Source organism: Sprattus sprattus, assembly GCF_963457725.1.
Source record: "Sprattus sprattus genome assembly, chromosome: 7".
In the NCBI taxonomy this organism is placed as follows: Eukaryota; Metazoa; Chordata; class Actinopteri; order Clupeiformes; family Clupeidae; genus Sprattus; species Sprattus sprattus.
Window position 1 is genome coordinate 8,723,831 of NC_137926.1, and position 16,550 is coordinate 8,740,380.

Here is a 16,550-nt window from a genome sequence, read left to right on the forward strand (position 1 = left end):
GTTATACTTTGTATCTTGTTCGCACAAGTTAATATCTGTAAGAACTTGCATCATGGGTTATGTGAGAAATGTGAGCTCACAATGACCTTGCAACAGTTAGCGATGCATTTCTGTAGTCTTCTGTCCTCTCACAATACTTAAAGAGTGCATTTAAAAGCTAAACTTCACTTTTTTTCTTTAGTTTTAGCTACATCTTTTGATCAATGAAGTACCATTGAGAAACCCCATGATGGTAAAAGCCTTGAGAAGGGGATGTCAGAAAGCTGAACGCGAATCGAGAAAATACATTTTAAATCCAGTATGACCTATATAAATTCAGCTTCACGTCTATGGTTGCTAAGGAGTTTAGCAGTTTTTCATCTAATAAGAATAAAGTAACATTAGTGTCGAGCACGATTGCACTACGAATTTAAATTGCAACATCCACTAAGGTAGAAAGGGAGGATTGAGACATAGGCTACTCTATTCATTGTGAATCCACCACAGGATGACATCTTAGTAACAGCGATACTCATTAGAGGCTGTCATTGTTTTGTTTCCTGTAATCTCTCCCACAGGTTTCTACTAGCTGTCTAAAAGTTATTTCCACAAACTGCCATGTCATGTGAGGCTCAGTCACTGTTATTCAGATTTTCTCAGTTCTTATACTGAGTTGTTACAGTAAATTAAGTATATAAGTATATTGTTATAAAAAGTTAACTCAATTCGCCCAACCTTGAACAACAACCACAACTTCAGCTCATCCTGGCTATTCCAATCATACCAGGAACCACCCCTGAGTCGGTGGCCTCCTGGTAAAAGTTAAGAAACCTGTCCAGTGCTCACAGCCACACTCTATAAAGTGTTAAAGCAGCAGTAAGGAGTTTGGGTTGAAAACTATAATTATATGTCCTCAGACGCCATTAACATTCATTTGAAGATGATACCAGTACTAGTTGCTTATAAAAACATGCGACAAACAATTTTAAATAGTTGCATACTGTACTTTTATGATTGATAATCTTAATCTCTTAGTTTTGATAAGCTCTCTTCTGATTCTGATTCTGATGCAATCAGCCATAGACAAGGGCAATGTGACCTAACTAATAAACTAGGAAAAACCCCAACAAACTGTCCACTTTCACCGTATCTTCATGTAATGATTACACTCACTCCACATGTTCAATCAGTGGGCATTCCTCCAAGGCCTGAACGAGTTTAGCAGCTCCCACATCAGTTAGCTTGGCATTTGCAAATCTGAAAGACAGAAGAGGAAACGTGAATTAAAACGACAGGATCAGGGTTATGATTCAGCCTTCTTCTGTATTAAGTAACATTACACATAAAGTGCAATAACCACAATTGACTTTCAGGACCAGAGGCATTATTGTTTGCAGGGGAAATACGCCCTTGTATGTTTTGTTCTGGTGTTTGTTTAAAAACTAACTACACACAAATAACGTTACACTTTACAGTTCTTGAATGACTCACTGCAGTCGCTTCAGCCTTTGGAGTTTTGGAATGACAGCAGACAGAGCCTCAGCAAAGACATCATTATACTTTCGGCTGTGAAAACTAAAAGGACACAAAAACACATTAAATATATAGATATGCACATCAACCTCATTATACATATACATAATATACATTATACACATACACACCCATACATATTCAATCACAACCACCAACAGATAACGTTTAACCTCTAAACGTTGCATAACTATACACTCTACTAAAATATGGTAAAATGTAAAAAAAAAAAAAAAAAAAACGGTCAAATTAATATTTCCCTTTTCATTCTTTTGGGTTCCACAGGGTCATGACACACCCTTTAGTTTCGGGAGAGTACATACTGCCTCTTCATATGACAAAGGGCCTCATTTATAAAACGTACTTACACACAGAACTGATCTTAGACTGTGCGTGCGATCAAATCCACGTCTAAGTACAGATTTATAAAAAACGTCTTAGACGTAGAAAATGACGTATCTCTACGTCTGGTTTGAGTTCGTGTAAGTACATTTCCTTGCGGCAATACTGGAGTACTGCAGGAATTCAGGACTCTCCGAGCGCCGACAGCCGACACGCAGTTTCATCTTCATCATCCTCAGCACCACCGTCACCATTTGGGCTAATGGTGAAAGGCCAAATTAATGTTTCGCTCAATAAAATCAAATAAACTATTAGAATAATTTACACATGAATGAGATTCACATCTTATATGTATTCCGTTTTAATTTCACAAGTGTAAAACATTTTGCTCAAACTTATAGCCTATAAAAAGACTAATAGTGGCTTAGTTTTCAGTAGGAGATATGGCTGCATTGGCGATGTTAGAGGATATCGCCAACTGCACAATAAGGAGAGAGAGGGTTTTTTTTGTGATCGCGCAGACTTTTGACACAGAATGATATATGTCTGATAAGCAGGTACCGCTTGCCGAGAGCGTTGTGCCCAAATGGCCTCTCGTCTAGAGAGGGTCACCAGAGGCAACCAGGCCATACACGTTCAGGTATTGTCCGTTCTTGGATTCCTGGGAACGTTCTGATGAGAAATTGGAGACCAGTCGAGCAATCCCAGACATCATTAAGCAGAATTTTGCCCGATGTTCTCCGCAGTATACTATCCCATATGCCCGCAATTTATTAGATTTCCATACAGTGCCCAGCAAAATGTGAAACAGGGTTCCCAATTTATTCTCATCCAGATTTCGCACACTCAGAAAGCCTAAGAAGCCCACTTCAATACAGCACAGGTCGGTAGTGGAGCGCACCAAAGCCTTGGTGCTGCTGCCGCAGATGCGGCTTCTGGGGCTACTCGTGCCGCAGGTGCTGGTGCTTTGGAGACGTGTCTACTACATGTCAAATACTTTTATTTTGCCATTACGCCACCAGACAGGCTTTCTAACGATATTTTGGCCCGCATCTGCTGTTCCATGAGCAGAAGGTCGATGTCAGCCTCACTTTAATTCTTCTGTTTACATGTTTCTTTCTTGCGTGCCACTGTCACAGAGAGTTTGTGCATTGAGGCTGCGCTCTGTTTGTGCATTGATAATATGCTGATTAGATTTAATAGGGGCGTTTTGAGGGCGGAAATTCAGTTGCGCACAATTTCACGACCATTTGTGATTTATAACCGAAGGATTGGCGTACACGTGTTTTTTGTGTGTACGTCTGTTTTCTGTGGATCTTACTTACGCTCATTTCAGGAAATGTCTTGTAGGATGGTTTCTACGCAACGTTTTATAAATGAGGCCCAAATAGTAATATACTGTACATCCACTCGCAGTCCTTTATTCTCCATGTTTGTTGACGACCTAAAATACTCTGTGGGTTCCCTAGTCAAATACATTATGTTATGTGTTTGCATCAGCATTTTACTGCCAAAAAGTGAACTGCTCAGTGCATACATGGACGGCAGCAGTTCACAGCTCTGGGAAGCCGAGGGTTGCCTGGCATCTGTTACATTGTTAGCTAATGTTTTTACCTACTAATTAAATAGCGATCACTAGGTAACTAAGTCTGGTTTAAAGCCTGAGCTACGTGTATACAATTGTTCAACCATGGTGGACATACACTACTGGCAACTAGCATAATATGAACGTGGTGATGGCAAGCACAAGAATATCTTTCATACCATCAGTCATACATATGCACTAAACAGGTTTAAAAAATCGCAGACCGGAACTCACAGCTATTGCTTCACACCTTACAGCCACCACATCCACACACTGTAGTTCCTTAAAGTTTCCCAGAGAAAAATTTACAACAAACTTTAGCTAGAAATGCAATCATTCAAGGTAACACACTTTTCCTGAAATGGAAAATATCTTGTTGTTTTCACTCCATTCTTGGTCATTCTGTCACTTTGTGTGGCCTTCATATATCACACATACTCATACTTTACTACATGAATTAAAAAAGAAAACGTTGACATGTTGACAAACTCACATTAGTGCCTCGACGTTCCTGCAGCCATCCAGCAGGTCCAGACACCCGGGGTCCATAGAGCAGCCTCCGAAGTCCAGAGTGACGCTCTCCTCCGCGGCCGACACCACAAAGGCCAGCACCTCCAGGTCAATTGGGGTCACCCTGATGTTCCTCAGCTCAAAGCACTTCCGGGAGCCAACCTTCGCTGCCAGCTGCACGTCCTGCGACTCGTGGGCACAGCGGCACAGCTCCACCACCTTGGGCCCAGTCAGGCTGGCGCTGCCCGCAAAGTTCTCCAGAACCCTCACCACGTGAGACCTCCGCTTCTGGACCACGTGCTTGCCGCCACCATTGGCCAGCTGGATCAGGTAGGGTGTACAGGCGGACGCGAGGAAGCCGCACAGGTAGAGCTGGAGAGAGTCGGTGAAGATGGTTTTGGGCTCGTTTTTGGCCGTCCAGCGAGTTTTGAGGGTCAGTTTCTTCTTGAACTGAGCGTCCGAGACCTCCGCGCTCGTCATGAGGTGGAGCCCGGCGAGAAACTCCTGCATGGTGAGGTGCATGAAGGACACCCCCGGCTGCCTCGCCCCATCCTCCAGTGTCAGGTCCACGGGGCAGAGGAGACCAGTGCGGGTGCCAAACTCCAACAGGTCCGGCTGGAGTCTCTCCACAGGGAACACGATGCGGCTCTCGTCAAGCCCCTCCAGGGCCAGACGGCCCAGCTCTCGGATCGGAGGGCCGTGGTTGTCCAGCACCTGTGTGACACTTCCCTGTTGTGCGGAGGACGCCTCTCCGCCAGCGTGTCGGCTCAGGAACGCAGCGAGGACCTGGAAGTAGATCTGCGTGAGGGTGGCAGGGAGCACCGAGGTGGTGTCGAGGCCCTCCCTGGAGAAGAGGTGGTCCAGGCACACGCAGCAGATGAGGCAGAGCGCCGGCACGTGGCACATGGGGAGCAGGAGGCGGTTCGAGGTCAGGTGACTTACGGCACGCTCCTTCAGCGCCTCGTCGTCGCGCTCCCAGAAGTACCGCCGCGCGTACTCCCGGATGCGCTCCAGGTCGAAGCCCAGAAGCTCCCCAATGAGGTAGCCTGAGCCTTCAAACAGGTCGGCCACGTCGCGGGGCCTGCAAGTGACCAGCAGGGTGCACTGGGGCAGGATCTTCTGCCCGCAGAGTCCAGACAGGAGCTCCGCCATGGGGAGGGGGCGGCATGGGTCAAAGGGGTCCCGGAGAACACCAGTGTTGGTGAACTTGCCCCAAAATTCATCGTAGCCGTCGAATATGAAGCACACCTTCTCCGGGTTGGAGATGACAAAGTCAAGCACGGCCTCGGCCTGCTCGTCGCTGTCAGCGGGGAGGAAGAAGCGGAAGAGGAGGTCTTTGAGAGAGAGCGGGCGGGAGACGGAGTTGAGCTGGCGGAACTCCAGTAGGAAGAACAGCCTGAGGGCTGGGTACGCGCCCTGGGCCCAGAGCTGTCCTAGGCTGTACATCAGCAGGGTCTTCCCCGAGCCCGCCGCCCCCAGCAGCACCGTCGCCTGCCCGGCAGTCCTCAGGAGGGACGTCACCGCCACCCTGTCCTCAACGCCACCCTCCTCCCCGTCCTGGAGGTCGGGAGAGCCGGGGGTCACGACCTGCGCTCTAGCTGTCTTGTCTCGCCCCCGAGGGACGTTCCTGCGTCGCAGGCTGACCCACGTCTCATCCAGACACACCTCGCTGATGACATTCTTTGTGATGGTTTCGTGTTTTTGCAGCAGTAATGACTTAGTGGCCTCGGTGTAGCTATGTACATGGTCTAAAGGGAAAGGAAAAGCCATACGTCATTTCCTTTCATTGTTTTGTTTTCTGTTACTAATTAGGATACTAGTCAGGATACCTCTCAGTACATGTTCAGTAAATAATATAATACGTCATCTCCATTCTGTGTAAGATATAACATCATTAATTGATTAATTGTTAAATAAATGTTTTATTACACCCAACGTAACTTACTGTGATGTCGGCTGACAATACCTAATCATGGGCTAATACGTTGTCCTACAAACGTTTCCATTAGGAAGGAAGGCATTGGTTCCCATTAGGAACTGGCATTGAATCAATTCAGTTCAATTCAATTCAATTCAATTCAATTCAATTCAATTCAATTCAATTCAATTCCACACTGAGGAGAGTACCTAGTCGTGGACGCTTCACACGGGTTGGTACAGTGGTTGACCTCTCAGCTTGATGTTGATTCTCAACGTCACCTTCAGATTGAACATGACAAAAAGCAGACTTATAGGGAGGTTTATCAGCAAATGTAAAGCACCAAGCCGAACACTGAGAAGTATTCATTGTGGTTTTCACAAACAAGCCGAAAACAGGAAATGTTTTGTATGACTCGTTACCAACCTAACATTTTAATATAACCTAACTGTGGTTGATTCCACAGCACACTACATCTGCACAGTTTGATTGACGGCTGTCACAGCCACTCAATGAAGGCCTTCACTGCTCTCTTCTCAGCCATTGGACTATGTTGCGTTTGTATGTTGCTGCTTTTGACGTAGCACTATTAAATAGAGTAGAAACTATGCCACAACGGCATAAGCGTCTCAAGTGCCGGGCGCGTAAAATAAAGCATCCATATGTTCTCATTTCTGACAATTAAGAACCAAATGACCAATAAAAAAGCAGGACACAACAGTCTGTCCATATACAGGATGCAGGACAAATGTTCAAAATACTGTGCAGAACAATACAAGGCAAGACACCTGGTCGTCACTCTACATTGATAAGAACAGAAACTAAAAAGACTAAAGTTTACTCACTAACTTGTTATACAACTTCATGCTCCAATGATAAAACACAATCTTCTGTATGAAAACTTTTAAAAGGAAATCTTCTACAGCGGCATTAGCCCCCAAACACAGTGCACGACTTAAAAGCACTCCAGGATGCACACTTTGTTTTGAGGTTAGATTTTTACCTCAAATAAATTCCCCACAGATCTGATTATTTTCCGCTGTTGTCACTAGCACCTTGATACTTCTCTGTTTGGTAAAGTGTGCTATAAATACAATTCATTATTATTATTTTATTACTATTACTACAGAAGTTGATTACTTAACAATATGGTGGAAGTACCTGTCATGGACCCAGAGACGGACAGGAGCTGCGACTCCAGGAACATGGGCATGTTCTCGCAGTACATGCACACCGTCTCAAGGAACCGTCCACACGCCACAGGCCCCGCGTCTCGGAAGTAGTCCACCAGCCAGACGGCCCTCTCTGTGGGGCTGGTCAGCCGCAGCAGCTGCCCACGCGCTCCGCCGTCCACCAGGCCCTGGAGCTTGTCATGGACGCCCATCTCCTGGCCGCTGAGGACGTCCACCAGGTTCTGCCTCTGCTGCTGAAGCACGGAGAGAACACAGAAGGCCCCAGAGTCTCTGTCCTCCATCGCAACCCATCGGCCCCTGATGGTGTTAGGTCTCCTTCACTGGGCCAACAGGTGACACAGCAACACGCTATCCCTGCATGCCCTCCAAAGCTGTTAACTCTGGCTCTAAGTCAAAGATTAAAACAATTGTAAAGTAAGTACATTTAAACAGCAGTGGCCCATCCACACACAAGTACACAGGTTTGTACACGCACACACACACACAACTTTAAGACACACAAGATATGACTTCTGCCATTGAATAACTCTCACAAGCCTCCTGCATGTCATAAACTGCCCTAAGGTGGCTGCATGTCACAGAATCCATACGTAAAGAGGAAAGTGGGCGTGACGGAGCAGCAGCATCCTTTCCATTGCTTTTAGATGTGAGTAACCGACCTACAGTAAAAGCTGTACAATATTGACTGCTTGAATTCGTCCTATCAGAGACGAAAGGCAGCCTAATTTTGAACAAGACTCTCGCACTAGCTAACGAACACATGCGCCCGCTGAAGGGGCATGGAGAGGGATTCTTACTTTAAGCAGAGTTCGATGAATGGACCGAATTCTTTCTTTTCATCTCTGGTTTTAAAACAAAATGATGACTGAACTTCAAATGATTCTCAAACTTCGAAATGAAGGATGTTTAATAAATATATTTAACGTGTATGTAAAACTATGATGACATCTTGAGTAGGCCTATTGTCAATTGTTTTTTGTTTCTTTTAAAGATCACTTTCTGTTTCAGTTTTGATGCAATGCACATCACTTAGTTAGAAGTATGTTTAAATACATTAAGGCTATTTACCAACGCCACATTCTAAGTAACAATACAGTAGCATACCACGTCATAGCCAAACAACCAACTAGCGTTAGGTATATTTTCTATAGTATGCAGTGCACGGCGGGTCATACAGGGACATCCCACAATATTGACTAGATGCCTAAGCTATTGTTTCCTTCACGAGCGACACCACTTGTGAACAAAATTGTGGCGAAACCATGAATTCCCAAATGGTATGAGTTGTCAATTTGATTGCAATATATGTTACCTGGAATTTATTTGACCGATTCTTCTTCTCTGTAGTCTACGCAGCTTGATCACAACGGCCCCGAGTTAACACCGCCAAAACATATTGGTCCCTTGGTGATGTTTACTGTATATCCTCCAGCAGGCGGTTTAGTTTGAATGGTGGGCTCAAGGACAAGTGTGCACATGTCGACAATCGGCAAATTCACAAACACAAACGGGAAAGAAAAGAAACCGGTACATGCGTCCAACTTGTCCAACAGAACCGTGCATGACGTCGCACGGATAAAGACAAAAGTGAAAGTAAATCCCAAATTTAGCAGTGTTTCGTTTCTACTGCGTTGAAACTTAATATTGCAGGCTACTGTGAGTGAAAACCAAAACGATGCAAATTACAAGCAAATTGTCTTATTCATAGCATGAGGATGATGAATTGACGTGCACATCCCTGTCAGGGTGTCAGGAGTGCTAGCGACACCTGCCATCAAACAAGTTAGTACTTTCTTCTGTTGTACATGTTGTAATCTATTTACCTCTTCTCTTTTCTTCTCATTAGCAAATTGTAGTGTTTCATTTCAACGCTCCAGTTAGTGGCCCAAAAAAATATTGTTAACCAGCAACAATACAAGTAAGTAACTGACAAGATTTTGGAATTTTAATTATAACTTAATACAACAGTAATGGGTGGTACAAACGCTTGTTTGTGTGTGTGTGTGTGTGTGTGTGTGTGTGTGTGTGTGTGTGTGTTTGCTGCAACCCAGAAGCCTGCCTTGCAAAAGAGGATAAAAAGCAACACTTCTCAGAGGGAAGGGAAGTAAAAATAATAATTTTATTTTAGTCAATAAAAGAAATATGACAGAATCCCCCCCAAATAAAAACAAGTCTCCATCAGTTCACAGTGATGTCACACAAGCGTTTTCTTCAAAAACTCAACAAGTAGATGATGAGGAAATCCAAATCCCATCTGAACAACCACATAACCCTGCAATAAGAGAGCAAAAATATGACATAGGGTTAATTTATTTCTATTTTATTTGTACAACAGATGAGAAAGCAGATTGAGAGAGAGAGAAAGAGAGCCTACATTTTGTGTCACCACCTCAGGGTTGATGATATCAAACAAATACAGTCCCTGCCTGTCCATCAAAGCTGTCAAGCTTGGCTCCAAGTCTAGGATAGAATGGTAAAATTAGACAGAGTTGACAACACACAGACACAAACACACAGACACACACACACTTTCTCCCTCACAAAAATACACAGACACACAAAGACTGATATAAATACACACACACACACGCGCGCACACACACACACACACACACACACACACACACACACACACACACACACACACACACACACACACACACACACACACACACACACAGATAAACACATTTAAAGACTTACATGATGTGACTTTCAGTATCCCAATCTTTTCCACAGCCTCTTTTAAATAATTCACCAGGGCCTCTTCCAACTTTGCAAAAATGCAGAAAAAATCTTTTAGATAAGCATACCATATCACTGCATGCATGTGTGCAAGATATGATTTTACTGTGCAACCTACCGCAATGGCATCTTGGTTTTGAAGAATCCTATCTATAGAAATACTTTGAGAAAAAAATAAAATAATAATTCAATCAGTAACTGCTCAAGGTAATTCAACATCCTGTATATTACATTACAATGATGAAGTGCAGTTTATAGAAATCAGCTGCACAGACAAGGCATGCTTTTATGAAGTCATCATGGTACGAATCACACTTCTGCTTACGTTAAGGCCTTGGCATTCAGAATGAGTTTCTTCTCTGCGTAAGATGTGTTCACACAGACTTCCACCTCCTGAAATATATATGTTCATATCATATTTGATATTAAAAGCAAACCATTAAGCAAGAATGAAAGCAAAAGTGATCTCAGATCTCAGAAGACTTAGCACTGTTATTAGACAGGATATTAGCTGAACAACATTAGCATCTTCCTTTATCTACAAAACTGTTCCTTTATACCCCAGTTGTGCTGTGCTGTGCTGTGCTGTTTTTATATGTTGTATTGTGCTGTGCTTTGTTGTGCTGTTTTGTGCTGTGCTGTGCTGTGTTGTGTTGTGTTGTGTTGTGTTGTGTTGTGCTGTGCTGTGCTGTGCTGTGCTGTGTTGTGTTGTCCCGAGAGATGTGCTGTGTTGTGTTGTCCCGAGATGTGCTGTGTTGTGTTGTCCCGAGATGTGCTGTGTTGTGTTGTGTTGAGCTGTGTTGTGTTGTGTTGAGCTGTGCTGTGTTGTGTTGTGTTGTGTTGTGTTGAGCTGTGTTGTGTTGTGTTGTGTTGAGCTGTGCTGTGTTGTGTTGTGTTGTGTTGTGTTGAGCTGTGTTGTGTTGTGTTGTGTTGTGTTGTGTTGTGTTGTGTTGTGTTGTGTTGAGCTGTGTTGTGTTGTGTTGTGTTGTGTTGTGTTGTGTGGTGTTGTGTTGTGCTGTGCTGTGCTGTGCTGTGCTGTGTTGTGTTGTTCCAAGAGATGTGCTGTGTTGTGTTGTCCCGAGATGTGTTGTGTTGTGTTGTGTTGTGTTGTGTTGTGTTGTGTTGAGCTGTGTTGTGTTGTGTTGTGTTGAGCTGAGCTGAGCTGTGTTAGTGTGGCCATACAAGGTTGCTAAGTAACTGATTAGCTTCTGCTACAGTGTTGTTACAGGCAGGCAAATAGCTGACCGTCTCGAAGTACAGTGAAGGGCTGTCAGAGCTGGGGCCAGGGGACAGCTCTACAGCAGCGACTGCCTTCACGTGCGTCCCGTCAGGGGCATTCCACAGCTGGGGCACGCTCACACTCCAGGCAGTCAGCACAGCAGCCTCCGAGGACAGGATCTGATTTACAGAGGTGCCATTTCAAGGACATTTCAGTGGAACAATTAGCCAGTGACCACAGATAATGAAATACAATGGATGTGTTTGTGTGTGTGTGTGTGTGTGTGTGTGTGTGTGTGAGAGAGAGAGAGGTATGAGTGTGTGGGTCTTTAGGTGTGTCAAATCAGACAATACGGGTGTAGGCAGCCTTTCTTTGCAGTGGCACATGAAGAAATAGAGCAGGGAAACACCCACAACAAAATATTTTGATTATGAAACCAAAAGTGTTGGGTTTAGAAATTAGCTCAGTGCTGTAGATATCACTATACCTGCTTGATGGAGGCTGGCATTTCTGTAGATAGGTCTTCCTTGAAGAGGTCCTTCAATGAATCAGGGATTTTTTTTACTTGCAGTCAAAAAGTACAGTACAGTGAATGCCCATCTCACTTCTTTCTCTGTCCTACACTGACCTCTAGTGGCTAACAAATATATGACAAGCTTAGTTAGCTTCCCCAGCTGTCACTACACCCGACACACACTAACCTGAATTCTTAGGATCTGTCAGACATGGGTCATTTAGGTCTACAAGAAACAGTCATGCCTTACAAAAACAGTGTACACGAGTAATACCGAACAGAGTATGCATCCGTTAGTGCGTTTAAGTATAATAATTTGGTCTAAACTAGTGCATTTATGCATGATTATGCTGGGTCACACGCCTTTCCCACACAAACATAACCTGCATAGCCAATATAAAAAGTAAGCCCCTCATATTAATATCTATTCTTTCAGATTGAACAGTATCCATTTTGTGTTTCCTAAGGTGAATTTCTTGTTGTTCTACCTAACCAGTCCGTAGGCGCGTACCGTGAGCTCAGCTCCAGAGATGTTCCTGACGAAGCGTCCGTCGTGGTGCGCAGCGGTCATTATTGGGTTCAGGACCTCGTCAGAGATCCAGAAGTACAGCATGCGGTCTTCGGTCAGCTGAGACGGGTGGAAGACTGAGGCATCGATGACCGCTATGGTGTTGTTATACGTGATCAGACCCTGCTCGTCGTCACAACACAAACGCAAGGCACGCGGCAAATGAGCTCAGACTGGATCGTTATAAAAGGCCCTCTTCAGAAATGATGACAGATGTACAGTACCAGTTCGGACAGAGGTCAGACAGTTAAGCAGAAAAGTTCAATTGTTAACAGAGCGATCAAACCATCCAATGAGACCACTACCTTGTGATAAGACTCTATGTAGTTGGAGGTGATGGCCGGTGATGAGGTCACGCCAATGTCCACTCCAATGTTCCCGTCACTGAGAAACTGTTCTGTGGGTCATCATATGCGTACATGTTTTTAGAGCACTTAACGATATCTTTCTAAACAAAACTAAACAAAGTACCCGTGGCAGTGGTGTAGTGGTCCCTGGAGAAGTGGGTATACTCTTAATTTTTTTAAGCAGCCCATACAGCACAGGATAAACGCCCTGTTTTGGGAAGTGGGTATACGCAATGCTGACTGAAAAGTAAGTGGGTATACTCCGTATACCTGCGTATACCCCGGATTACACCACTGACCCTGGGGGCCTTTCATGAAAGGGTGAGGGTGTCTCATACAGCCAGTACCTGCTTGTTCCTGTACGAAGTCTGACAGTATGTTCGCCACATTGTTGATCTCCTTGCAGATCTATGGTTCAGCAAAAAAAAAATGGAAATGTATCTCAGTGATTTACTGTTTGTCTTAGAGTAAATACTGGAATATAATTAATCTCAGTGATTTACTGGCTTCTTTGTAGCAACTACTGACACTTCATTTTAGTATCTCCATTTGTCAGTATTATGCTATTCATTTGAATATCCCCAGCTAAAGCTGTGTACTGTAGAATGTGTATTGTTTGTAATGGCTTTAATTACAACTGAGAATGAATAGAAAACATTTCAGACTGCAGCACAAGCCTTCTTTGGTACCACTAAACTTGTTATTTATAAAAACGACAGCAGGGGGCAGAAGTGAGACGTCAAGACGCAGCGTTTGCACAAAGGCCTGGTTCTGCACCTACCTGGCCCTTGATGACAAGTTTCACCGTGAAGGTGACGAAGTCTGTGAAGATGCGTCTCAACCAGCCAGGTCTGCAGTAACAGTAATCAGTAATCAGTCACAGACACAGATAGTAACAGATAACAGATAACTGATAACTGCACATACTGTGCTTGCGTATAGATTAATTACGTAAACGTACACTATAACGTTGCTATAATGTTATAATCTACATTAGAATATGTGCATTAAACAGATTCAGTTCCTTCAAGATTAAGGTATTGATTTTCGACAACACCATACAGCATTGCCTCTCGATGGCGTGCGGTGGTGGTATCTAAAGCATTCAGTCCCACCCCCACCCCCACCCTCTGATACTCATACAGCCAGGAAGGCGTTGCTTACTCTCTCTGCCCCTGCAGAATCAGCTTGAGTTTGTGGAATGTGAGGTAGCAGTCGGAGGTGTCTGCAGCCACCTTCCCAGCTCCGCAGTCTGACACGAGAGAGGAGAAGTGTTATAGTTAGTGTGTTATAGTATTTGCTGTTATGCCACGCAGAAGAAATGCATTGGAATAGCAGAAAACACAGAGGGGCTAACACACAGGAGCTAAAATTGAGGGGGTAACACATAGGGACTAACACACAGGGCCTAACACACAGCCATTAACACACAGCCATTACAACATAACACAAGGGGGAGAGCAACAATAGTATTGCAAGCGAATGCCACACACATAAAGGACACATGAATTACATTCTAATATCGAACATTACCAGTTACGGAACACTCAGAACTCCCTCAAGGCATGCTGGGAACTATACAGTCACTTACTTACATACACGGAATCTCCACTAACACCTATGTTCCCCAGGGATCCTACATACTTAAAGATTAATACCTTACCTGTGCTGAAAGTCACTAAAGCATTAAAGCACTAAACAAGACTAAAGCATCTACTGAGTCAGTTGATGTAATGCAATGTGGTAATGTGTAAGGAGGGGAAGGAACAATAAAGAAGCTGCTTACAAAGCTTTGGGTTGATGCCAAGGTCAATCTGAGATTCAATCTCAAAGTCAACAGTCTGTGAGACCTTAATGCTATAAAACATGAGAAGAATGAATTAATTCACAAAATCACACATAATACTTAAAATGATGACTTACAACCGACTACACACCGATTCACACGTCTGTCCTAAAACTGTACATCCTAAGAATAGGATCATTTTGAGGTAAAATGTCACAATGACTACAATGCCTGATTGTCTTCCCTTTACCTGGGAATGATGCCATGACCTTCACAGGAGATCCCTTCTGGTTCTTTATGTGCCAGAGTACCTTAAATCTCAGAAGGCTACTCCTCCCTATTGTATACTGTATGTGACCCAATTAGCACTCAGTACTTACAGCCAGCTTCCATAGCCATATTTGATGGTCCCCTTGAACACGGCAGACACATTTGAGATGGCAATGCCAATCCCTTCCCCAGCATGGAGCGCCACCTCGCTGGAACCAATCGACAGGTTGTGGATCTCCAGGCTGCCGTCACGGTGAGAGAAATCAAAACAAGAAGTTTATAAGGCAAAAAAAAGGGAGACATTTCTGCACAAATGTCAACAGTACAGTTATAATCAACAGTACAGTACCACCAGCGATAGGAGATTTGCTGGTAAAGGTCTGAAGACATACACATGTGTGAACTGCACATAACAGCCATTTCCCCACAGACCCCCATGTTGTCTTCCTTTCTCCAACTCAACTAAAACAAGAAGTTTATAAGGCAAAACAAAAGGGAGACATTTCTGCACAACTACTGTAAAGTCCGTATCCCACTCACTTGTGAAGTCCATAGGACACTTTCCCAAACACCATCATGCTCTTCTCGCCCTCGATGCTGGGGTATTTGGCATGCTGAAAAGCGGCCTCGATCACACGTGTGGTTTTCTCATTTACTACGGCCATAAAAAGAAGGTTTTTCCCGGCGATTAGCAGAGACTCCAGTCAGTATTTATCATCGGTGAGAAACATCCCCCCCACAACACACAGAGACATACAGTGTCAACAGTCCATTCCTAAAACTGCGACATAATTCTCAAGAATCCACCCTGGGCTTTTATTAGCGTCTCAAATCTTACATGTTACACAATTCACAATGGATGCATTGTTGGAAATAAGACAACTTTTACTCTTCATCAATTGAAATCAGAGACAGAAACAGTATCAACAACACAAACAACATGAAGAGTGATAGTAGCAGATTGGAGAGATTGGCTAGTTTGTCGCTCGCCACCCTGTAGGTTATGTGGCCAGTGGTGTAGTGGTCCCTGGATAAGTGGGTATACTCTTAATTGTCTTAAGCAGCCCATACAGCACAGGATAAACGCCCTTGTTTTGAGAAGTGGGTCTACGCAATGCTGACTCATAAATAAGTGGGTATACTCCGTAAACCTGCGAATACCCTGGACTACAGCACTGCGTTACGTGACCATATGAAGGGATAGGGGCTTTACTCACAGACCAGTGCAGCGGGGTAGGTGAGTCTGCAGACGGCTCCTGTGAACCTGTACGCCTCCTCTGGAGTCACACACGCCCGTCCCAGTCCTGCCAGGCACAGGAGCGGGAGCAGCAGCAACAACATCACACACAACTTCATCACGACACGACCCCGCAACAACTGCCAGCTGACTTTCAGCACTGACCGCTCTGCTTGACAGGGGAAGAAAGCCAGGGGGGCGGGGGCTAGCATGTCCCGGAAGGGGGCCTCATAGAAGGGCCTGGATTGGGTTAAGGAGGCTGGACATACCAAGCACTTCCCTGAAGTTGAAATATCAGGGGGGGGGGGGTTAGGGTTTTTGTTATTGTTTTTGGCCTCCTTTGGTATGCGTTGAGGAGAAGGGTTACTGTGACATCAGGCAGACAGCAACATGTCACCCCCTGCTCACGCACGTCAACAATACTGCTGGTTCAACATCATGATGTATATTTTCAAATAGGAGACATACAGATCATGTTTTCCGACCAACCCTGTGATTCCTGAGTCTGTAACCCATCCAAATGAGCTGGTCTCAGGTATTTGCATTTTATTTGTGTGTCTATAATCAACAGTACAGTACCACCAGTGATAGGAGCTTTGCTGGTAAAGGTCTGAAGACATACACATGTGTGAACTGCACATAACAGCCCTTTCCCCACAGACTCCCATGTTGTCTTCCTTCCTCCAATTTATGACAACTGTATATTAAGCTCCTCTCACTGTGCCAGCAAACTGTCTGCGTGAGAGAGCACTGGTGTGTGTGTGTGTGTGTGTGAGACAGAGGAAACGTCAATGAACTGAATGA

The 16,550-nt window shown here is 44.4% G+C and overlaps 2 protein-coding genes across 2 annotated transcripts in view; both read right to left on the minus strand.

Moving 5' to 3' along the window:
• The window catches only part of nlrc5 (NLR family, CARD domain containing 5), a gene marked incomplete at both ends in the record, with an annotated part of 31,892 nt that extends 24,551 nt beyond the window's left edge, over window positions 1-7,341 (minus strand). The window contains 5 exons of the mRNA XM_080842609.1: window positions 1,153-1,236; window positions 1,471-1,554; window positions 3,933-5,697; window positions 6,077-6,148; window positions 7,029-7,341. Of these exons, the coding sequence (XP_080698735.1) occupies window positions 1,153-1,236; window positions 1,471-1,554; window positions 3,933-5,697; window positions 6,077-6,148; window positions 7,029-7,341 (2,318 nt within the window). The remainder of the gene's footprint in view (window positions 1-1,152; window positions 1,237-1,470; window positions 1,555-3,932; window positions 5,698-6,076; window positions 6,149-7,028) is intronic.
• Window positions 7,342-9,157: 1,816 nt separating this feature from the next.
• On the minus strand, window positions 9,158-15,868 carry cetp (cholesteryl ester transfer protein, plasma). Its single transcript, XM_080842070.1, has 16 exons — window positions 15,727-15,868; window positions 15,050-15,164; window positions 14,620-14,751; window positions 14,240-14,310; window positions 13,618-13,705; window positions 13,235-13,304; window positions 12,801-12,861; window positions 12,412-12,503; window positions 12,050-12,229; window positions 11,512-11,562; window positions 11,051-11,203; window positions 10,131-10,198; window positions 9,924-9,966; window positions 9,764-9,833; window positions 9,435-9,520; window positions 9,158-9,332 (listed from the first exon to the last, which is right to left on the minus strand). The coding sequence occupies exons 1-16, from the start codon at window positions 15,863-15,865 to the stop codon at window positions 9,255-9,257; spliced, it is 1,497 nt and encodes a 498-aa protein (XP_080698196.1). The 5' UTR covers window positions 15,866-15,868; the 3' UTR covers window positions 9,158-9,254.
• Between the last annotated feature and the right edge of the window lie 682 nt (window positions 15,869-16,550).

Bases quoted from the DNA above. Each gene is read 5' to 3' on its own strand.
- cetp (XM_080842070.1), bottom strand. From the start codon at position 15,865: ATGAAGTTGTGTGTGATGTTGTTGCTGCTGCTCCCGCTCCTGTGCCTG. The intron at 14,752-15,049 runs GTGAGTGGGATA...CCGTGACGGCAG, and splicing joins GTGTCCTATGGACTTCACAA to CCTGGAGATCCACAACCTGT. The intron at 10,199-11,050 runs GTCAGCTATTTG...TATATATTTCAG, and splicing joins CTTCACTGTACTTCGAGACG to GAGGTGGAAGTCTGTGTGAA.